At 44.5% G+C, this 23,552-nt stretch overlaps 1 protein-coding gene across 7 annotated transcripts in view; it reads left to right on the plus strand.

Annotated features, from left to right (window-relative positions):
- RREB1 (ras responsive element binding protein 1) overlaps nt 1-23,552 on the plus strand; it is a 126,644-nt gene that overhangs the window by 99,334 nt on the left and 3,758 nt on the right. For 6 of the 7 annotated variants that reach the window (XM_074827980.1, XM_074828010.1, XM_074827971.1 and 3 more), the window contains 3 exons: nt 298-487; nt 2,239-4,981; nt 19,706-20,452. In XM_074827980.1, the coding sequence (XP_074684081.1) occupies nt 298-487; nt 2,239-4,981; nt 19,706-20,452 (3,680 nt within the window). The remainder of the gene's footprint in view (nt 1-297; nt 488-2,238; nt 4,982-19,705; nt 20,453-23,552) is intronic. The other variant, XM_074828030.1, reaches the window with a different exon arrangement.

A 23,552-nucleotide genomic window follows, 5' to 3' on the forward strand; every position in this document is an offset into this window, starting at 1 on the left:
TTCTTAGAAGGCTGTGGTCTCAGCTGCCAATTTGCTGTCTGCTGTCTGGGATGCTCAGTTCTCATGTGCTATGTTCTTTAAACTTCAGTGAACTTAATAGCCAGAAGCTAGTAGAAAGTAATTGTGATTGAAATGGCCTTTCTTCGGTGATTTTTGACAAGCTGTGGCTTTGTTTTGCTTTTAGCAGGTTCTTAGTATTATGGGACAAGAGGAAGGAGGCTGTCCTAACGAAAGAAGAATGCTAGTTCTTAAGCTTGCAGTAGTCAGTCACTTCTATTTTATTCCTTTCCTTTCCAGGTGTGACATCTGTTGTATTACCTTTCGTACTCATCGGGGCTTACTGCGCCATAATGCAGTTATCCACAAGCAGCTTCCCAGAGATCCCATGGGAAAGCCTTTCATTCAGAACAACCCTTCGATTCCAGCAGGCTTCCATGACTTGGGATTCACGGACTTCTCATGTAGGAAGTTCCCCCGCATTTCTCAGGTACTCTCTGTTCTTCATAACTTAAGGTACCAGCTGTTACAGTGCATATCTTCTGAATTCATTGAAAGATTCATCCTTGATGAGGCAGAGACTGGGTGCAGAATATTTTGTGGAAAGCACATTACCACTGTCTGTGTAGGCTTCAAACACTTTCTGCCTTTCCTTTTTCTTTTTTCATCTAAAGAATATTGGGGTTGCTTTTTTTCAGCATTGCAGTGGATAACTATTGGTGTAAAGATCTATGAAAATATTTTAAAGGAGAACTTCAGTGATATTAGATCCTTGCCCCTTTCAGCCTGCCCATTAGTTGTCTTCTTCCCCAAACCATCGTATATCTAAAATCAATAGGGAGGACACATGGTAAGGAAGACATTATTTATTGTAATTTAGTGCAACAAGGATGTAGTTGTGTTCTGAAAACCTTTGGGAGGTCACCTTACTAAACGGTGACATCTTCAGTGATTTCTTCTCAAAACACTCCCAGGCACCTTTCCACTATGTTCTTGCATGAGGTCTGAAGATTTTGCACCTTTGAGGGACAGTGGCTTGGGAGAGGCAGGGAGGTAGTCTGTAAATACTTTTCTGAGAGTCATAAAGCTTTCTATTAGATGGTATTATTCCTCCCTCTGTCAAACCTTGCCTGCCTTAGTTAGTTTGGGTCTGGATGAAGCAGCCTATCTATTTTTTTAAAAAAAAAGAAAGAAATCAACAGCACAATCCATCAGGACCATGCTTATTCAGTATCTGGGCTTTTCTTGTTCTCCTTGGATTAAAGCATTGATTTCCAGCTCTTCTGGCTGCAAGGGTAGACCTGAAATTTGCTCCTGGTCCAGGGGAGCATGAGCATGGAGGTCATTCTGTAACTCTAGTAGAGTTTTGGTGTAAAAGTTACAAAATCAGGAGAAGAGAGAACTTTTTAAACAACTTGATTTTATTTCTTTTGTAATTATTGACAAAGTTATAAATGTTGGGACTTTTGCTTGCACTGTGAGGCAAGACCTGTGAAATACCTGAACAAAGTTTGTAGAGTATATAAAGATCTTGCCAGCCCTCTACTTAATTTATCACTTGTGCTCTTCTTTGGTGTGGAACCTTTGCAACATGTGAGCTATCTGGGTAGCATTTAAATACAGCATTTGGATTCGTGATAATTTTCAGAGACAGGTATAAAATCCATTTGTGAGCTTAGTATTTTTCTTGGAAGAATAAATGTAATCAGACTTCACTAACCAAAAGCCCTCCGGTTTTGGGCTCTGCATTTCATTGGTTTGCTTTGGGGGATATTATTTTGGTTGGTTTATGTTGTTTTGGCTTCTTGGATGCCTTTTTTTTTTTTTTCCTCCTTGCCTCCTAGTTTCTTTGTAGTAATAAAGCTAGAGGAGGTAGTCTTACTGCCCAGCTTACTGGAGCTTGCTGTATAGTCTACTGAGGCTCCTGTCCTGTCAGTGAAGTGAGAGAGATTTCTGGAAGGGAAGTTCAGGATGGAAAAGAATTTGAGAGTCTGAATAGCCCTCTGAAGGAGTTTGCTTTTATAGAAGGGAACTTTTGAAGAATCAGCTTCTAATTCAAGTATACCACTTAGGTGACTAAAGGCAGGAGCAGGAATGTCTCTATGCCAGGTAGGTGGTGGCTGCTCTAAACTCCTTAACTTGGGCAGTGGAAGAGAGAGTGAACTGATTTTGTTTTGCAGCAGGATGTGATACCTTTCCAGTTTGAGATGTCTACTCTAAATATTTTTGCATGTCTTGCAGGTCTGGTGTGAAACAAATTTGCGAAGGTGCATCAGTGACTTCCATCGATTTATTTGTGAGACGTGTAACAAGGCATTCCCTATGCTTTCAGCGCTCAAACTGCACACAGAAACTCATGTGGTGGATCAGGGAAAAGACAAGCACAAGCCACAGTCCACGACCCCACCTGGCGAGAACCCAGACCAGAAAGCCTTCATGGCATCCTTGGGCCTACAGTACACCAAAGACATCAAGCCTGTCAAGCAGGAGGACAATACACAAGATGAGGTCCAAGAAATGCGGCTCAGAGCACTGAAGAGTAACCTACCTCAGGAACCCGGCAGCACCGGTCTGCTCAGCCTCTCTCCTCTGGAAGCTGCCTCCATGGGAGGGTCATTTTCAGTCCTTCCCCCTACAAAAGAAAACATAAAGCTCCTCTCGCTGCAGCCTTTCCAGAAGGGTTTTATCATCCAGCCTGACAGCAGTATTGTGGTAAAACCCATCTCCAATGAGTCTGCCATTGAGCTGGCAGACATTCAGCAGATCTTGAAGATGGCTTCTTCTGCTCCTCCTCAAATCAGTCTTCCTCCACTTTCTAAGGCACCTTCTGTCCCTGTGCAGTCCATTTTCAAGCATATGCCACCGCTGAAGCCAAAGCCTTTGGTAACGCCTCGAACAGTCGTCGCAACCTCTACACCTCCTCCTCTTATCAGTGCCCAGCAAGCTTCCCCTGGCTGCATCAGCCCAAGCCTCCCACCTCCCCCTCTGAGGTTGATCAAGAACTCGGTGGAGTCCTCCTCCAACTCTCACCTCCCCCAGCCAGGAGCCAAATCAAGTCCTTCCTCGCAGCTGCTCCTCCAACCCAAAGTAGAGCCTTTAACTCAGCACGAGATGAAGACACAACTGGAGCAGGACAGCATCATTGAAGCTCTCCTGCCTCTGAGTATGGAAGCCAAGATCAAGCAAGAGGTCACAGAAGGAGACCTCAAAGCCATCATCGCAGGGGCAGCAAACAAGAAAGCCCCAACCATGAGGAAAGTTTTGTACCCCTGCCGTTTCTGTGACCAGGTGTTTGCCTTCTCTGGTGTTCTGAGAGCTCACATCCGTTCTCACTTGGGTATTTCCCCATACCAGTGCAACATCTGTGACTACATCGCAGCCGACAAGGCAGCGCTGATCCGGCACCTGCGGACGCACAGTGGGGAGAGGCCTTACATCTGTAAAATCTGCCACTACCCATTCACAGTGAAAGCCAATTGCGAGAGGCACCTGCGAAAGAAGCACCTCAAAGTGACCAGGAAGGATATAGAGAAGAACATCGAATATGTCACCAGCAATGCTGCAGAGATGGTGGATGCCTTCTGCTCCCCAGACACAGTGTGCAAGCTGTGTGGCGAGGACCTGAAGCATTACCGGGCCCTCCGCATTCACATGAGGACGCACAGTGGCTGCCAGAAGAAGAAGCCGTTTGAGTGCAAGGAGTGTGGCACAGCCTTTTCAGCCAAGAGAAATTGCATTCACCATATCCTCAAGCAGCACTTGCATGTGCAAGAAAGGGAGATTGAGAATTACATCCTAGCAGTGGACTGCAGTGCCCAGGAAAGCCAGACAGACCCTCCTTTATTGGACGACAGCACTTACATGGACCGCAAGCCCATGACACCTTTCCTGGAGCCACAAAACGGCTTCTTGCTTGGGACGTCGTCTCATGTTCCCATCAAACTTGAACCTGCAGGCAACTTCCCGATGGATTTTGACGAACCGTTGGATTTCTCTCAGAAGAACAAAAACCTGAGTGCTGTGCAAGTGAAGCAGGAGAACCTGTTTGGCTCTTCTCCCCTGTCCCTCTACGACTGTTCCATGGAGCCTATCGACCTGTCCATCCCCAAAGCCCTGAAGAAGGATAAAGATGATGTCACATGTGAAGCCAGGAATCAAGACCTGGCTGCTTCTGGGAACAGTGATAAAGCCTATAACTGTCTGCAGTGTCCTTTGGTTTTTGGTGCCAATGGGAACTCAGAGAAAAACAGGGCCGTTGGACATCCCCAGCCACTGAAAGGTTCATTGCATTTGACTGTCCCGATCATTTCCCCGGCTCTCCTTGGCAATTCTGCCTTGCTGAGACCCTTGAGGCCTAAACCACCACCGCCACCTCTCTTGCCAAAGCCTCCAGTAACTAAAGAGCTGCCACCGTTGGCTTCCATTGCACAGATCATCTCATCTGTGTCTTCTGCTCCTGCTTTGCTGAAAACGGAGGCTGCTGACGCCAGTCCCAAGGCAGTGAGCAGCTCCGCTGTGTGTGACAAATCAGGGAACGCCAAAGCAAAAGTGACAATCGTGACGCCTGTTCAGAGAGACTCCAGCCTGCCCAGTGACCTGACTCAGGCGTGTGATCCAGAGCAGTCTCCCATTGCCGATGCTGGGTTGACCAAGAAAAGAGGTAGAAAGAAAGGAACGAAAAATAAGCCTAAACTTAGCAGTGGTGTGGATCTGGAGTCAAGTGGGGAGTTTGCTAGCATAGAGAAGATGCTGGCTACCACAGACACTAATAAATTTAGCCCATTTCTGCAGTCCACTGACAATTTCAAGGAAGAAAGTGGCAGAAATGGAACAAGTGAGGACGAGAAGGAAACTGCTGAAGATAAGCTGCTGAGAGGGAAGAGGAACGCTTACTCAGACTGCCTGCAAAATATCCCTTGTCCTTACTGTCCTCAAGTCTTTCCATGGGCAAATTCCCTGCAGCGGCACATGCTCACTCACACAGGTAAGAGCACCTTGTGCTCATGGTGGATTGTAGCCCCCGAGGATGCTTCTCATGGAAGGGCCTCCCCATGGAGGAATCTTCCTCTCTCTGATGCCTAAATGGTGTTCATTATTTTGCAAATCTGTAGCTGTTGCTGTTGTGTAGTGGTGGTGGTAAATTTTTCAGTAATGGAATAATCTCTATGCCTTTGAGTATCAAGGGAGCAAATTAAACTGCTAAAACCCATTTGACTTCAGTGGCATAACTTAGTGTACCTGGGAAAAGACTCTGGTTTCAGGTGTTCTGTTAGTACTGTCTTATCTTGAAGGTGAACATGCATGTTGAATATTTCATTGTGCCTTACATGGTTTGTTTGGCTGCTTCCAGTGGCTCTTTGTCTGCATCAGTAATAATAAAAAGATCCATAAAAATGAGAACAAGTAAGTATAGAATTGTGGCAGGAAAGTAAAATAATATAGTGTTCAGCATGGTTTTTTCATGCAGTGGCTTTTATTTGGCAGATCAAAATGGAGGATGCAAGAAAAATCATCCTGAGCATTATGTAGCAGCTTGCCTCTAGGAAATGTTTCTTCTCAGTGCTAGACAACTAAAGGTGGGCTTATGCCCTAAGGCATGGAGATGTGTATGGAATCTTTACTGTTGTGCCACTGTGTAAGTAACCTCAAACGTGGTGTAAACAAAAGGAGGAATTGGGGAGGGAGATTTTATTTGGGGTTATTTTTCATTCTTCTCTGTAAAGGAAATGCACTAGATAGTGTTGCTGACTTGAAGTTTGCTCCGTTTTCCACCAACACTGTAATAAGGTAATTAGCAGATTCTCATCCTGCTCTGAGGGAGAGAAAGGACAAAGCTCTATTTGGTGTTGCTCCTTTTTAAGTCAGTCACAGTTGTTAATATTATTTCCTTCATTATGCAATCTCAACTCCTGGTGTAAAGAGTAAAAGTTAGGGATATTTGTAAGAAACCATAGGGAAATTGAGTACAGCCTCATGAAAGATAACATTTTTTTTGAAGGAATTGAGGTTTCCTGGAGCAACTGGCTCATGTCTGTGCTAAAGAGGGAAACCTGAAGAGGTGAAAGAGGTTAGCTAAGAGGTTTAAAGGGAACCTGAGCTGTGGAGCAGTCCCTATTACAGTTTGCTTTGGGTGACGTGAGGACATAACTTGCAAGGTATCAGTGCAACAGTGAGGCTATTGTTTTCTGGCCCAGAGAAACCAAACTATTTCATCTTATTAAGCGTACAGTTTACTTTCCATGGTGAAGGAGAGCTCTTTATTTGTATCAATTGTTTTCTAACACCCTGCTCTCCAAAAAAAATATATCATTACTGAAGAACCGTTCATGAGACAGAAAACAATAGAGAGGCTTTTCCCAGACTAAGGGGTTTGACCTGCTTATTGATGGCAGACTTCCAAGGTAGCAGCACTGGTATAAACCCTTAATGAAGACAGGAAAATGCACTCGGCCATGAGTTACACTGGTAAAACTTGTCTCCCCTACCACCACTGGGCTGTGCTGCAATCCCCATAAGGAAGGCAAGCAACTGTGGCTGTAGCAGGGCTGGATCCTCAGTGCAGATACAAGATTTTTGGTGATACTGTGGCAGTGGCAATAATCAGATTCTGGTTGGTGTGCTCTGGCAAGGATAATACTGAGCTCTTATCTAATCATCATCAGATCAGTGTTGAGGGAGACTTGTTGCTGGAGGACCACCCCATAGCAAGCTTTGACTGGCCTTGGGGCATCTCCTTTCAGGTGACACTAGCACTCTGTTTCTAAACTGGGAGTTTGCAGCAGCTCCCCTGTGGCAGCAGTGTAGATGAGGCTTACTGGAGGGGAGGGAAAGGTAAGCTAGGAAGGTAGAGGAGATTTAGGCCAGGGAGGTGGTGCCAAAGCAAGCGCTGGGATGCATTCAGGTGGAGCGAGCCCTGTGTTTTTGTGGCAAGTGTCAGTTGCTGGTGGCATGGGAGGAGTTTAGCAGCTGCAGGATAGATACGGCAGTTTGTTGGGTTTGTGTTCTGGGTGGGCAAGTTGGTTTTCTGATGGAGACATCTACGGTGTCATAGTGCAACACACAGTTTCTGTCCCCACCTATTGCACAGGCAGTGACTTGTTAGATATCTCTGTTTTTTAAAAGGAGTTAAGAAAAAATCATATTCACTAATCTTACTGTAAAGAGAAAAGGGGAACTTAATTGTCTGGTCTTGATGGCTGCTCCCCCACCTGGGGAGAGAAGGGACCAAGAGACTGATGTGAACGGGATAGATGAGTTACGGTGATCTGTGTCCAAACTGCATGTGTCGGGTATCTGCTCCATAAGGAATCACTGCAGGCAAGCTGGTCTCTGCTCCTAGATTTCTGTGGTATGCTGCTATCAAAAGAGCAAGGCAGTCATTTGAGCTAAGAAGTGGCAGCTAGCTCTTCTCCATCCATTTGTAGGAAAGTTGTTATTGGAGTAATTTACATAAGTGGTCTAAGCTAATAATGACTGAGCATGGTTGAGGAAAAGGTGTATAATTTTGAGCATTTAAGTAGTATCTGTATAATAACACTTCTAAACTACTGTGTTTATACAGACATGAAAAAATTTTTGCAAGTGTGTCTTCCATGTTCAATAAAATTTTGACATGGAGGACTCCTTCCATACAGTGTCAAGATCATATTTATCTTTTGTGAAAGTGCAAAAATATACATGCTGCCAGTAGCCCACATCCCTCGCGCAACCAAAAGTCTCTCTAGTGAAAGCTTTTGCCCTGCTTATTCTTACCTCAACTCCACTGTGTGTTTTTCAGTTCAAAAACATTTCCGTGTAAAAGCATACACCTTCCTCACCAGTTTTTATTTTAATGCAAAGCTCACAAGTGGGGCACTGGGAATTTGGCGTAGCTTGGTTTTATACAGTGTTTAACACAGTACCTGTGTTTTGTTTGAACATGCTTGAATACTTGCTTTCAATATATTCTCTTGATATCTTTATTGTTTAATTTACTCTTCTGTGCTTAGCTCGGATTGCCTTTCTTTTTTGCTCTCCTGTCCTGCTCTTGACTTTTTTCATTCTCAGAGCAGCAAGTAAGATTTGGCCTGCAGGTGGTGCAGTTAATTTTGCTCCTTTTACGGCATGTGCATCACACTAGGTTCAATATGAAATTAAAATAATGGTCTTTTCTGGCCATTAGTTTGTAGTAGATAACCTGAATCTGTTTGCAGAGAATCACTTGAGAATATTTTCAGAGTGATACTGCCAGATCTTATTTGGCCCAAGATTATTTTTTGTAGAAAGTGAGATTTAATGGCAGAGGAGAGGGGGTTTTTTTGTTTTTGTTTTGTTTTGGTGTTACAACAGGAATGAACTGGACAAGAAAAGATCTATAAACAAAATAAAGTAATAAATAAATGGGCATTTTTATTCTTTGCTTTTATGACTTAAGTCAAAGTGAAATTGTAGACACCTTTACATTGCAACATTTGTCCTTACCATGGCGCTAAGGTGTTTCCACTAGGATGACAGTGGCAGGAGATATCTTAATCAAGGAATGATCTTCTAACATGCTGTGATTGTTTCGATGACCCTTTATATTGAAAAGACTTTTCAAATTACTGGCCTCCGTGAAACATCCAGCCTAGACTAGTCCTGCTGTGCTGCTAACCAAATTTTACAGTCAGTTCTGAGTCAATACGTAGGCACAGATGTATTTTAATGCAGACCATGACCATTCTTATAGAAAAAGTTAATAAAAATCAAATCACATTGCACTTAAACTGACTGTTTAGGTTGCCCTCCAGTGAGTAAGCATATTTTATCAGAAGAACAGCTGCCTTTAAGAGACAATACAGGAAGCAGAGAATACTGCTTTTTTTGCATTATCTTTTTTGGGCCTTTAAAGGTAACATTTTTGGAAAGCAGTCTGGTTTTCATTTGGGAATAGGACTGTGACTTGAGTTGAGAGGATTGGAGTTTGCACAGTAATCAGGATTTTAGTTTGGGTTTTGAGATGTCCAACTAGGACGTTTATGTGGAAAGAAGCATATCGTATCTGTTGTAAGTATTGGTCTGTATGACAAATGTTTGGTTGATTCAAAAGTTTTAAAGGCTGAAAATATGAGAAAATTGTGACCTGAGATGCAGGTTGAGTTTCAAGTAATTAATCCCCAGCTAATCCTGTCATTGCATGCTTGAAAAGAAATGTGGAAAGGAATTGGGCTATCATGAAGCAAAAGGGTTTCTGTTCAACTTTGAAGTTCTGTTTTGTATTTGCATTGTGAATGAAGCCAAATAAGAGTGCAGAAAGTGGTGCTATTCGTAACCATAAATTTATGGTTGACTTAGCAGGCATCTAAAAAGAAAGAGTGACTTGAAAGCCTACAAAAAGCAGTGCCTTGATGCTTCTGAAAAGTTGTGTTGACACTGGAAGAAAATTGAGAGAAAGAAACAGCACCAGAGATGACTGTGAGATGTGGGGAATCCCTCGTATGGGTTGAGATGTTAATTAGAACAGAACCAACTTGCGGAAGATTAAAGTGAGAAACACATGCACAATGTTGTATCAAAGAGGCTTCTGTCTTGGGTTGTGGGGCTGTGTGTGCAGAGGTTTTGGGTGTGATGTGGAAGGTGTGAGAAGAGTTGATCTCATTTTACTCCTGGGGAGTAAAAGGAGAGCTGATCTCCTTTCCTTCTAGAGAAACTGATGCATTACAGTCCAGACAAGGGGTCTGTGCAGTGGGTGGGAAACTGGCTGACAGGCTGCACCCAGGGGTGTGGTGGTGGTGGTGAATAGCTCCTTTTCAAACCAGCAGCCTGTCCTTGGGGTCCCCCAGGGATCGATATTGCACCCAATGCTTTTTAATATCTTCATAAGTGATCTGGATGATGAGATTAAGTGTATCCTGGTGAAGTTTGCCGATGATACTAAACTGAGTGGGGAAGTGGACACTTTGGAAGGGAGAGCCACCCTGTGGGAAGACCTGGATAGACTGGAAGAGAGGGCTTACAAGAACCTTGTGAAGTTCAACAGGGACAAGTGTAAGGTTTTGCACCTGGGAAAACATAATCCAGGAGTGCAGCACAGACTGGGATCTACCTGCCTGGGGAGCAGCTCTGTCAAAAGGGACCTGGGGGTCCTGGTGGGCAACAAGCTGATATGAGTGAACAGTGTGCTACTGTGGCAAAGTAAAGGATGCTGGTTTGTATCACCAGCAGAGATTAAGTTATTATCCCACTCTACTCAGCGCTTGTCAGGTACACAAGGAACACTGGAACACTGTGTTCAGTTTTGGTCCCCACTATGCAAAAAAGATATGGACAGGCTGGAGAGGGTCCAGAGAAGGGCCACAGATGATCAAAGGACTGGGAAGCCTGCCATGTGAGGAAAGGCTGAGAGAACTGGGTTTGTTCAGCCTTGAGAAGAGAAGGTTTAGGGGAGACCTTGTCACCATGTTCCAGTATTTAAAGGGTGGCTACAAAGAAGGAGACTCCCTTTTCACAAGGAGTCACATGGAAAAGATGAAGGGTAATGGGCCCAAGTTACTCCTGGGGAGATTCTGACAGGACACAAGAGGAAAAGTTTTCACAATGAGAACAATCATCCAATGGAATAATCTCCCCAGGGAAGTGGTGGATTTGCCAGCACTGGGCACTTCTAAGATTCAGCTGGACAGGGTGCTGGGCCATCTTGTCTAGACCGTGCTTTTGCCAAGAAGGGTTGGACCAGATGATCCTTGAGGTCCCTTCCAACCTGGTATTCTGTGATTCTATGATTTACAAGTAACTATCCTCACAGTCTCTTTCTTCATCATGAAGTCTTGCAGGCCAGCTTTCTTCATTGCATTGCATCCCTGGCTTTTCTTTCAACTCTTCCTGAGCTTAGTCCCTTCCCTTGTTCTAGTCATTTAAATGAATTACAGACATGAAAAACTTTCTCCTGTGGGGAAGTAATTGATTGCTTATTCAACGTATGGGGCTTGATTCCACTGAATTCAATGGAAAGATGCCCCATGGCTTTGATGGAAGTTATGTCAGATTCACATGGGTGATAGACGTCTCAGAAGAGAGCCTGCTGTTGAGGAGCTTGCAGTCAGATGTTGTAGTTGATCACCAAGCAATAAGGGCAAAGAGGAAAAAAACCAAGTTTCCTATTACACATGAGAAGGACAGATATACTTTTTTCTTGTGTAAGGCCAGAAGCCCTTCCCCTGTCAAAATGTGTTATTGTCTTTTCTACCAAATGTAACAGAATTTGCACAAACCTGGAGTTGCCAGCTGCTACCTGAGGAGGAATGTGCTTATCCCCCAGTCTAAGGAAGAGGATGCTGGATCTCATAGTGTCATATACGGTTTTTCCTGGCTGTTCAGAATAGCAAGCCCAACTTGTGTTTGGTGGGACTGAACGCTGCAGACAGGCGAAGCGTAAGGGCATGAGAAGCGCCCTGCCACGTTAGAGCAGTGGTACCTGCAGCCAAGTACTCATGTCTCTCATGGTAGCAATAGGATGTGCTATTCAGGGTGAGCATGTGGGCCCGGCCTCTTCCTCTGGTCTGTTCCTCTGAATGCTTTATCAGCATCCACAACTGATGCATTAGGGTTGCGTGTTAGAGGGCACATCCCTGCCTGCTCCCTTTACTACCTGTTTATGGACCTGTGTGAGTCTCTCTTGACTGCTTTCTGAACACGCTGATGCTGTCTGCCTCCGACTTCATCTGGTGTCAAGCTCCAGAAGTTCGCTACCTGCTGTGTAAGGAACTATTTTTTAATCTGTTTTCAGCTGATCCCCTGCTAGTTTCAGAGAGTCCTCCCTTAGTTTCAGTATTGCAGGATTTGGGGAATTGTAGTTCTGTGTGCACTGTCTCAGCTGCCTTCGTGCTTTGTAAACTCAATTATAACAGCCCCCTCTCTCCTTCAAAGCGAGAAGCCTGAACCTTTCTGGTATCTCCTCACAGGGCAGCTGCCCTATCACTTAGATCAGGTTTGCTGTGTGCCATCTGCAACATGACTGTCTCCTTTCTGTGGTGTGGAGACCAGAAGTGCAGACACCACCTGAAACAAGGGCACACCAGGGCTTTACACAGCAGCAAAGCCTTGGTCTTGCTCTCAATACCCTTGCTTGCAGTACCTGGTGTTTCTTGGCTTTAGTTTGGCTGCTGCTGCAGGCCAAGCCAGTGATCCTGGAGACCTGTCAGCAATGGCTCCAAAACTTTCTGCCTGAATGTACCTGCCAGTACCACATTCAGCATCACATAGGCATGTTTTAAATTATTTTTCCAGAGGTGTTTTACCTTATATTCATCTGCATTGAAGCTCACCTGCTATGGTATTGCCCCCTCTGTTTTGAGAGTTTAGCGTTGAAGTAGATTGATTGTCAGATCATGCAAGGCTTTGTTGTAGGCAGGAGAGTGGCATTTAGTCAGAAGGGACAAGCTGACATGAAACCAAGGGTGAGCGTAGTCACTCAGGGTTTTCCTGTGCTGACCAAATGGGATGGATGCAAGAAGGAAGTTCAGCAGATGGTGGTACATGTCCCTTGCCTGAAAAGTGTTTGCACAAGGGAGACATTCCTGTAAGGTGTTCACACCTCCAGAAGAGACAGGGTCACTTTGTGTCACTTTGAGTCGGTTTCATGGGAAAGTTGTTGAAGTAGCAAACCTAAAAGCAGCAAGAAGTTGTCGCTGTGTATTAGGGTAGCTAAAATTATGAATGAGTTGTTACTCTCAACCTCAGAGTAGCTGCTGATCAGATTGCACAGAAGTGTGCACAGGGTTTTCCTTTTACATTTCCAAGTTCTGGTTTGTTTGGGGAAGGCTGCTGTCTTCCCAGCCTCTCTCATCCATTCTTCTTTTAATACAGCAGGTTGCCTTGCAGTGGTTCAAATGTAGTAATACAGGTCTCAGTACTAGTCTGACATTAAAATCTGCCATGCTGGGGACATGTTACGACGTGATTTGATCTTGCCTATCATGAAGAGACTAAGTTGCCTTGTTACCATGTTAACAGCCTGTAACTTCACAGGGCTGTAGCACGGTATCTGGGGTGTCACGTGGGCTCATCCTGCCTATGCAGACAACAGATGGCTACAGCATGAGAGGAAGACTCATGTTATAACATGATCCCTTTGCAGAACAAAAGTCTGCAGAAAGGGCTCTGAAAGTGCTCACCTCTGACAATCTTCACAGTGGAATGAAACTAAAATGTCCTACTTGGGTCTATTGAAAACTTTCTTTGTAGTCAGAGGGATCCTGACGCAGCTCAGCTGGTTGGTGGGATGAGGGGGAAAGCGTTTCTAAAGCTGCTCGTAGGACTTTGGTGGATGTAGATATTGTTCTTTGCAGTGGCACTGGGCTGGTCAGAGTGGTTTGACCTGCCCCCGGCAGACAGAGCCTTGGGCCACGGTTGGATAACACAAAGCACTTCTCAACCGTACTGGCTCAACCTGTTCCCAGCTGTTCATCCCCACAGTTGTAGCTGACCCAGCCGCCCAAAAAAATGAAAAGGGCAAGGGGAGGGACCGGCAGTCGTGAGATCAGTTCCCGGATCTGGCTGGCGGTATGGCCCTAAAAGAGCACATTGATGCAGCTGAGGTGTGGAGTTGGCAGCATCTCCTGGGAGGCGCTGGGGATAGATGCTGTTGAAATTGGCTTTTTGCTGTCAAATGCTTTGTGTCTTCAAATAACAGCTTTAGACAGCAAGGAAGGAGCCCAGATCCTATACTGTTATAGTTACCGTGTGCACTTTATAGCACAACTTAGTGGCTTTGCCAAGTGGTGTTTAATCATGGTCTAAAACCATTCAACAACTTTGGACTTGTGGTGTCCCTCCATTGTCCAAGCAAAATGGGATTCAAAATCAGTAGAAGTAAATTAACAATTTAAAACTGTGGCTTAGTTTAAAATGGGGTCCTTTCTCTTTTTTGTGCTGGTTTTAAAAGGTGGGTGAGTAGCATGCTTGGGGCTCACATGCAGAGCCCGTGCAAGGGCTGTACTTGGAAGTGAATAATTGTCCAAATTTCACTGCATGCCAGAAGGAACAGGAATGAGGGAGATGCTTGGATGCTGTTTGGTCAGCCATAAACGAAACAAAGCTTTAAGATGAGGTGTAAGACAGGAAGCACAATTCAATGGAGTGTCACTGGGAACAAGTTTATAGAGGGTTTCTTTTGGTCTTGTTTTAAACCAAAACAAAAACAGGATGGTGGTTTTGAATAGGATTCAGAGACAAGGAGACTGTGTGAGTGATAGGGCTTGTGCATGTCCTTGCTGCATGGAGAGGAGGGGAATGGTCTAAAGCACCTGAAGCAAAGCGAGGACACCTTGCCCAGCTCGAAGCAGTCAGACTGGGGGAGACCTGTACCAGCAGAGAGGTGTACAATGAAATTGTGGAGAAACTTAATGAATCGCCCAATTTCATCATGTTAAAGCAGCCCTGCCTTTGTCTCCTTAGGGCTTTCTGAATGCTCCCTTATTGCAACAAAACACAGTTGACGGAGGAGAGATCTGGGATGGGAATGGGGTAAGGGATTATGTCTTACGTAATACAGAAAGAAACTTTGCTAAGGAAAGATCCCTTCTTAAAGAGGCTTGCCCCTAATGTGAGCAGGTTGAGCACAACTGCTCCGTGCTAACTAGGCAGATGTTGTCAAAGTAAGTATACTCAACAGTGAATTTTCCAATTAGCATTTAGCAGAATTCATCTTTGCTCTAGATATCTGCCACTCTGTGATCCCTCCAGAAATCATGTGAGGCCTTGGCATAGTGGGGCACTTTTTGTTTTTCCAAACTGTTCTAGCTGTTTGTACCTCTGAACTACATTTGTGGGTATTTCCTAGAGGACAAAGGGCTTAAAACTGCATTTTCAGTGTCAGGCAAAGTTTAACAGTTGCTTCAGAGCCACAGCTCAGGTTAAAGCGAGTTGCTTGCTGCTGGGGGTTGGCCTGAGTGCTAGAGCTGTTGTTTGGAAGGTACTGAGGAGATGGTGTGTAACTTGCTGATTGTATTGCCAGCTCTACATCAAACTGTCTTTCTGCTAAACTGTGGAATTCACCATAAACTCAAAGTCTGGGGGTTCCCCCGCCCCCCCCCCCCCCCCCCCTTCAATGCAGATTTCCACTTGGTAGGTGCAGTTAGAGCTAGTCCTGAACACTTTTATTTGTCAGTGACTTCAGCTGCTCTCTTGAAGGTACTGGGGGATCATACCTTGTGTCAAAAGCAAAAAGTGGTTTTTCTTCCTGCATTATTTTTCTCCTTTTCCCCAGATATATTCAGTTCCATTTATTGTAAATAGTCCTTTTCTATCTCAAATATTTTAATTTCAAAAGCTATGCAGTTATGACCAAAAGCTTTCTCAACTGTGAGCTAATTAAATATTTAACTTGTGTGTGTGCATGTGATGTAATGATGGCGGCTTAATTTTAGTGTTTAGAGTGTTTACAATAAAAATGGACGAAGATAACCCCCAAAATTTTTCAAGTTGACTCTGCAGGTTGGAAAGATGTTCTTGCGGTTCGTGGCTGGAAGTAGAATCAGCGTTGTGTGAGTGGGTCCAAAAAATCCCAAATTTACTAGACTGCTACCACCTAGTGGTGGCTGCGTCTGTTGTAAAGTACAAGATTAGCTGGGGTTATTTCAGTTAATCTAGGGAAAAGAATAAATCATCGGCTCATCTGACTGATAATGCCAACTGCTTGTACAACATCCATTTCCAGGGCTCTGTCTGCTCCAGTTTTGAGCATTATTTACGTGATGGGTTTTCTAACACTTCTCTAGGGTTGTCAGGAATGTTTGGCAATAAACACTTGCTTTAGTCACAAAATAGTTTCCATTGCAACACCCTGTTTTATCTAATAACTCCTTAGCATCTGAAGCTCTACTCTCTATTCCACCTTAGTTCCAGGAAAAAAGAAAACCACGGGAAAACAGAATCAAACCAGCAGCCTCCCCACCTTGATCTGTATCTGCTCTTTTATCTGAAACTTTCCTCATTTGGTGTCTCTCTTGGTAATTTGGTTTGTGTATGCAGGAGAGCAGTTTACTTCTTTTTCTTTCTTGCCACCTATAAAAGATTAAGCGGACTCTTCTGACTGGGCCGACTGAAAACTGCAACTTGAATTGTAAATAAACTTCAGCAGAACAGTCTTTTCTTTCCACAGTTTGAAGGAAAAATGATTTTGGCTGCAACTATATAGTGGTTTCTTTCATGCAAGCGGAAAAGTTTTTGGATTCTCAGATGGAGTCCTTGAGGTTTTGCTTATGAATATATCTCCTGAGAAGTTCATTTTTTCCCAGGAGCTGACGAGGCAGCAGCTGAGCTACCAGTGGTTGCTTTGTCTTGCCTTCCTCTGTACGTCCTTACCTCCCTGCTTGTCTGCTCTTTCTCCCTTACCTTGCCCATGGTCTTTGACTCCAGTGTCAGAATTGACATCATCAAGTAGTGTCACCTTCTTATTTTCACTTTGGAGGAGTGACAAAAACTCTGGTTGTCCATGACAAGGTAATGTATTCTGCTCCCATGGTTGCTGAAGAAGTGGCAGTGGGTGGGAGCCTTGGCAAGCAGACCTCTCCACTCTTGTCCTCTTGACTCACCAAGTGTAAATATCTGTGAGATAACAAATGGACCAGAAAGCATTTTACAATCTTAGTAAGTAAAGAGGGGAAAGGAGTGAAAGAAACGGCAGGCCTTTCCCGCATGTCCTGCTTTCCTCACTGTGTGGATGCAAGCAACTGCTCTGCACTGTAAATCAGCAAAATTCTGGAAACAGAAATTACCCATCTGAGAGGAGCTTGGCCCCATTGAAGGGATGTTTTCCCAGATCAGAAGGCTCAGTTAAAATCCTCCTTCTCCTTGTGTAAGATACAAGCCTGCTGGAGTTGTATGGCCAGCAAGGTCTCTGTTGCTGTAGATAGGCATCTGAGTGGGGAAAAACCAGTAGTGTAGGCCAAGCCTAAGCTCTACTGGAGTGGATGGAGCAGCTGCCAGTGCGAGACTACCCGTGCAGCTGTCCCTTGCACCGCGGTAGAAATCCCACACCGGACCTGACACGGCTGTCTTCATGACTGTCGTGTTTCCCACACACCTTCACAACTCCCCTGCTGCTATTCCAGTTCGGCTGCAGCAGAGTGGGGCTGATTCTCACCCATCCCCAAACAGCCAGGATTTGTGCAAAGCAGCTCTCTTTTTCACCAGCTGCAAAACCAACCACGCAGGTTGGGGGTAACCGCAGAGCAGCTCGACTAGTCAGGAACTGCCAGTTCATGATATGCATGAAGTTTCATAAGCGGCCTGTGAAACTCCTCGACAAAGAAAACAGTAGGTCTGGTTTGTGCAGGTGAGAAGGAAGAGCACTCATCCAAGCACGTACGCGTGTCAGCACGTTCCTGGCTATGTCCCTACCTGAGTTTTGAATGTGTTCATTCAGGGCTGGTGGGCTGGCTTTGGAAGAGAAAGTCCTGCTCCCATGTACATCCGTGCTCCTGGGGTCTGAAGTGGTCTTCGTGAAGGCATGTTGTTTAAACTTGGTGTTTGTTTTTCTTGATGTCGACCTCATCTGTTTGCCTGTGCTAGTAAGGCAATGAATGGCACTTACCTGTGAACCACCTATCCCTTGAAGTGTATCTCTCGTGCACAGGAAAATGTAATTGTGGGCCAGCCACTCAAGAACAGAATAATAGCTGGGAAGGGGCCCAGGCACAGAGGAGAGGAAAAAGGGAGATGGAGTTTAGGTACGATTCCTTGAAGGATGAGTATACTATAAGAAAAATAATATATTTTTGGATATACTGGACGCAGAAAAAGAAAAAGGGAGAATTAGGGGAAAATTGGAAAGTCATGCATGATTTGAATAGGATTCAGAGACAAGGAGGCTGTGTAAGTGATCATCATATGTGCCTGGCTCCTTTTTCTCTGGACTGTGAAGCAGTGCCTCCCCTTAATTATTATGCATCAGCATTTCAGCTTGATTTTTAGAAATTAGCTCTTTTTCTTTAAAATAGCTTTTTTTCCCCTTCTTTTTTCACCTTAATATAGCCAAGACTTGATCAGTGAGTCAAAACACAGAATTCATATGGAGATTCATAGGGTACTTGCAGGTGACCTTTGTTTTCAGATGCCCACATCCTCAAATTTGTTAGCATTATACACAGATTATGGCTTGATTGGGTGTTTTAGTGGGCAGATAGTTAGATGAGCAATGAACGTTGTGGAAAGCTTTTGTGTAATCCATTGTCTGTGTAGATGGATCTGTCTTGATTAAAAGGTGAGCTAATTTTTTTTGACAGGTCACTTGTTCCCCTTGCACCCCCCCAAGAAAAAGCATATTGAGGATTATGCTCTATTAAGTGATTGTTCACAATTACTGGAAATGCTGCTAAGCTTTGACATTTGTTTAATGGCCATTTATTATCACTTGGGTGGGGAGATGGGGTCAGTGCAAGTCGTGTTGCAAGACTACATTTGAACTATGAAGTGCCTGAGAACTGTCTTCTTATCTTCTGTCATTACTCTTTGCTTATGAAAAAGCCTGTAATAGGAAATCTAGGCAATTTGGAGACAAGTACGTGTTGTACTGTGTCAAATGGAGAACCTAAACTGCTCTACTAGAGTTTCTAAATCCCTGTAGTTACTCAGCTTCTATCAGGCTTGCAGATGAATGCTGAAATGCCTGGTAGCTTGTGTGCTCCCTTGGCTGCATGCTGTCAACAAGAAGGAGGTGGGGTGGAGGACTTAAAGCAAGGAAAGTTTCAACTTTCAGAAAGCACAGCTTGCAAAGTTCATGTCCTGGAACGGTTGTTGGAAAGTGGCGATGGGGATGCACTTACATGCCATGCATCATCGTCAGCTTTGGCCTCCCAATCCAGTCCAGCTTATTTCCTATTTACACATATGCTGTTTGTATAGAGCTCAGGAGGGCTACAGCTCCAACCCTTTGTTCTCCTTAGGAACCTTATCTGGTTTAATTTTTTGAAATGTCTTCAGTAACATTAATGCTACCAATTGATAAGGAAGCAGAGGAGGTCATTAAGGTGGACATCTTAGGTAGTTTTGCCTTCTTGTTGGAGTAGTTGTGAAACAGTGAAGGGTGCTGCCTGTTACTGCATCTTGGCTTTATGTTTTGGTTCCAGGTGGTGTGTCAAAGAGTGTGTGTCAAAGACCTCTGTGGATAAACTTCTGCATCTTTTGCTTATATGATGTATACCTGACTTTTTAAACTGATCTCTGTGTTATTGTCTGCACTAACCTTTAATTGTACCAATTGGTTGCATGAGGCCTTTGAAAAGCGTTTCCTGCTGCTTATAAATCAGTTTGATTAGTATGTGGATGTATATTACTTTGATCTATGTCCACATTTTTCATCCATGACTTTATAAATAATACATTCATGTGTTTCTGGAACAGTGTATTTGTAATAGTAGTGACCTCAACTCTTCTTTGGTGTCTCATGTTTTGTGTTCTCTAGTAAAAGTGAATATATTTAAAATTACTTCAAGAAACTGCCAAGAATGTGAGTGTATTTTGGAAAAGAAAGCATTTTGTTACAGATTTTTAATCATCTTGTTAATTGGGTTCTGTGGTGTTTTGATCTCTTTTCAGCTGTAAGTTACTGGCCTAGGTCACAGATAACAGAAACAGATGTTTGGACGTTTGATGAAAAGCAATGCTCGTGGGTCCCTGTGCAGCCTTGCTGCTGGTAGTTGTGGATTAGTAGCGATCATCCCACTGAAAGTTTCTCTCTGTTTGCTTGCAGACGGCCAGTCTGATGCAGAGACACTAGCTACAGGAAACGAAGTCTTGGACCTGACCTCCTGCGAGAAGGAACAGCCAGAGGAAATAACAGAGCTTCCAGAGAGTGAGTGCAGCCCCAAGGAGGAGCAAAAGGCTGACTCCCCTCCGGCAGAAGAGGATGCTGAAGAAAAAGCAGATGGATATGAAGAGGGCCCTGAGGAAGATTCTGTAAGTAACAAAAGTCTTGACCTCAATTTTGCCAGCAAATTAATGGACTTCAAGCTGACAGAGAGTGACCAGAGTGCAGGCAGCGGTTCTCAGACTGAAAGGAAACATGCCTGTGACATTTGTGGCAAAACCTTCAAGTTTGCTGGCACTCTTAGCCGTCACAAAAAGGCCCACACTCGTGAGGACAGAAAGGATGAAAGGAGCAGTGAGGATGAAAGCAAAAACATTCAGGATGATTCAGGAGCTCCCTCGATGCAGGACTCTGGTCTTGAGCAGGAAGAGTCTCCGATGGACTTGAAGGTAGTGGAGTCTCCTGTGGACTGTGAGGCAACAGGAAAGGAGAATGAAGAGAGCGAAAGCATCTCTGAGGGGGAAGGCACAGAGAGAAAGTCCACTGAGAAGAGCAGTGATGACAAAAAACCAAAGACTGATGGGGCTAATAGTACTGCAAAAGCAGACAAAAGAAAGAAAGTCTGTACTGTGTGCAACAAGCGTTTCTGGTCTCTGCAAGATCTGACGCGACATATGCGGTCTCATACAGGTAAGAGGAGGCTTGAGGGCAGAACAGATTGCGAGCAGGTCTGCCACCAGACTGAGGCATCTGCTCTGTAGGTGCACAATTGCTGTTAGCACTTGAGGTTGGAGAAACTGCTTTTAGTCCTGCTGGTTTCTGCAGGGTTTCTTCTCTGCCCAATCCTCCATGCTGCATACAAAGCCTATCAAGGGAGCGGGAATTGTCACCACTGCCTTATCTTCAATTCCCAAACTGTTTTTCCCCATGCTTGCTTGCAGAGTTTGGAGGTGAGGGCAAGTGTGGAGATCCCCGGGCAGTTGTTCTGTCCAGCTTCTGACTCCCTCATTGTCATGTGGCCTCTTTGAGCATTTTGACAAGCAGTGGAGAAACCTGGCAGTATATGATAAGACTTCATCTCTGAGTGAAATGTTAGAGATTATCTAAGCCTGGTACAGGCAATGTGCTGGTGGTCTGCGTGACCTGCTGCTTGAGTGAAAGGCAAAGCTACGGTGGGCACCCTGCTCTTCATTCTGACTTGGGCAGGGAAGGTAGAACATGAGTAGTAAAACACTTTTATGATGGCTTAACTCAGCAGTTAAAATATGTGGGATTGCTTTATGCGATACACAGTTTGCAGCAGTGCCTTGCAAATGAGATGAAACCATGAGCCAGCTCAAAGGTGAATTATTCATCCTTATTAATGCATCCTTATTAATGATGCATTCTACCTGTCAGCGAGCTGCTCTGAGGTGGGAAAACTGATGCAGTTTGACATTTTGTATCTTTTGAAGGTGCTCTCTGCTGAAGACAAGATCTTTGTGATTAACAAAATATTTGTGCTGTCATTGACAGTGATATTTAGTAAACTACACCAAAGACAGGGCCTTAACCAGACTTTTTTGTCCTTCTAAATAACAAATATTGACCTATCAAGTGCAAAATCGACCTCTTTTCTTCTGTCATTGAGCCACAAGTGAAACAGGGGACAGGTCCCATTCTTGTGCCTATTTTCATACATTCAGAAGCTTTGGGAAGATGCTAATATCTGAAGTACTGAGCTTTACCCCCAAATGATGTGTGCCCGTGGGGATTCCCATACCATATGTTTTAGTTGTCTTCATTGCATGCCGAGCTATGTGGGTCTTGTCAGTATGTTTTTCTCCCGTTTGTTTCTCTTTCTTATTTGATACTGAAGGATGTTTTAACATAGGATAGGTGTTGAATAGGAACGCGGGACAGTGCTTTCTTCAAATTTAATAAATGTAAATACCACCTATCCCCACTGTTAGATCAACACATTTTCAACTGAGGATTTTGCCTCAATACTGTGACTTTCCTCCTCCTTCTCTCCTTCCCACTTGTTCAGCTATATTGACAAAATACTGTCAGGTTGTAACATTGCTTATACTACAGTTTTAATGTGTGGGCTTTTTAAAGATAACTGTAAGGTTTTGGAATTTCTTTACTCAGAATAGGAATGTTTGGGACACGCTGAAGTGTGCAAGAAACCTCTGCCTGCCTACTGAATAGCAATCGGGCTGGAAATGTTTCGTTCTCCCAATGCAGGCTGCTTCCCCGAAAGTAGTTGTGGGATCCTCTGGTGCTGCCTGCCCAAGCACAGGGTGAGCCACAGCACTGCATCGGCCACAACCAAGTGCTGGATGGACAAAGGCTGTCGGCTGAAAATGCTGCCGGGGAGCCGTGCCCTACCTTGATAGCAGATGCCCGAGCAGGGTACTGGAGAGAAACGTTTCTAAGAAGCATCAGGCTTCCCAGGGACAGCAGGACCCACTTGCACATTTCAGCCAGCCACCTCAAGTTGGCAGTTGGTTTTCTTTTAATGATCCCAAGCACTGTTACAAGTGAGAAATGAGCCGCGAGGGTCTTGTTCTGTATGCTCACTGGCACAAGATGGTGTCTTGATGGAATTGCAGCACTGAAAAATCTTTTAATGGGTGCAATCGGAAACAGAGAATGAAGCGACCAGGGTGGAACCTTTGGTTCTTCAGGACAGACAGCACCTTGGGGCACTGTGCTTGGTTGGGACTTTGGGGAATTTTCTCTGTGGGACTGTGGTTGCTTTGTTTTCTGGTGAGCTTATGCTTAGGAAAGTAATCAAGCATTTCAGGTGCAAAAAGCAGCTCTAAGATCGGAGCAGACTACTTATTGATTATGGCAGAGGATGCCTACAGCTGCTCTGTGGCTTAAGATTGCAAAATAAGAGGAAGAATTTTGTCCTCTCAGTAGCATTTCTGGAATGGGTGTGAAGAGGTTTTTCAGGGACTTTCACATGTCCCTCCTGTCCTAAAGCACCAGTGGGCTGAGGAACACCAGCAGCTCTGTAAATAACATCCCCAGGCAGGCATTTTTCACTTGATCAGTAAATTTTGATCACCTCTAACAGGCACCTCCCGTGCCCCATGAATACCTGACGAATCTAGGTCCTTTAGCTGCTCTGTGTCTGTTTTGAAATGTGGTGATACTGTCTTCTGCTTCACAGAAGGAGGAGGGGCCGTTGTGGCAAGGGTAATTCCTGACAGCTTCTCTTCGACTTTGGTGATTAACTTGTGCGTTTCATCCTTGTGCATCTGTCAGCATCTGAGAGAGAGAGAGATTTTTCTCACGTGCTGTTTGGTTCAGCTTTTAAGTGCTGTTGACCGCAGTTACTGGGGAGTATCCTCATCCTTCCATCTCAAGTCCTCTCCCTCCGTGTGTCTCAGGGGCTGACCTGCAGCAGGGAGCCCCCATAGTGGACTGGTTTGACAAAGGCTTTTGAGCTCCGGAGGACGACTGCAAACTTCTTCCAGAAAAGTTGCTGGCTAAATTAGACTGGATGCTGACAAGCACCTGGGGCTTATGGTCTTCCTCCCTCCTTAGTACAGGGCCATACCAAGCTTGTAGAAATCTCAAGACACTTAGTTTTGTTTTTTTATTTGTGCCCCAAGCGATTTATCTGTATTCCCTCTTGCATGCCATCAGCTAGTTAATACAGAAGCAAAAAATCTGCATAAATGCGACACCCGTGTTTGATATAGGTACTGAATTTCCCAAGTGTAGAGCTGCTTGAAGCAAGAGGGAGGCACATTTGTGACCTTACGGCTGACTTTGTATTTTAATTCTATTCTAG

Source organism: Strix aluco, chromosome 1, assembly GCF_031877795.1.
Source record: "Strix aluco isolate bStrAlu1 chromosome 1, bStrAlu1.hap1, whole genome shotgun sequence".
Taxonomy (NCBI): Eukaryota; Metazoa; Chordata; class Aves; order Strigiformes; family Strigidae; genus Strix; species Strix aluco.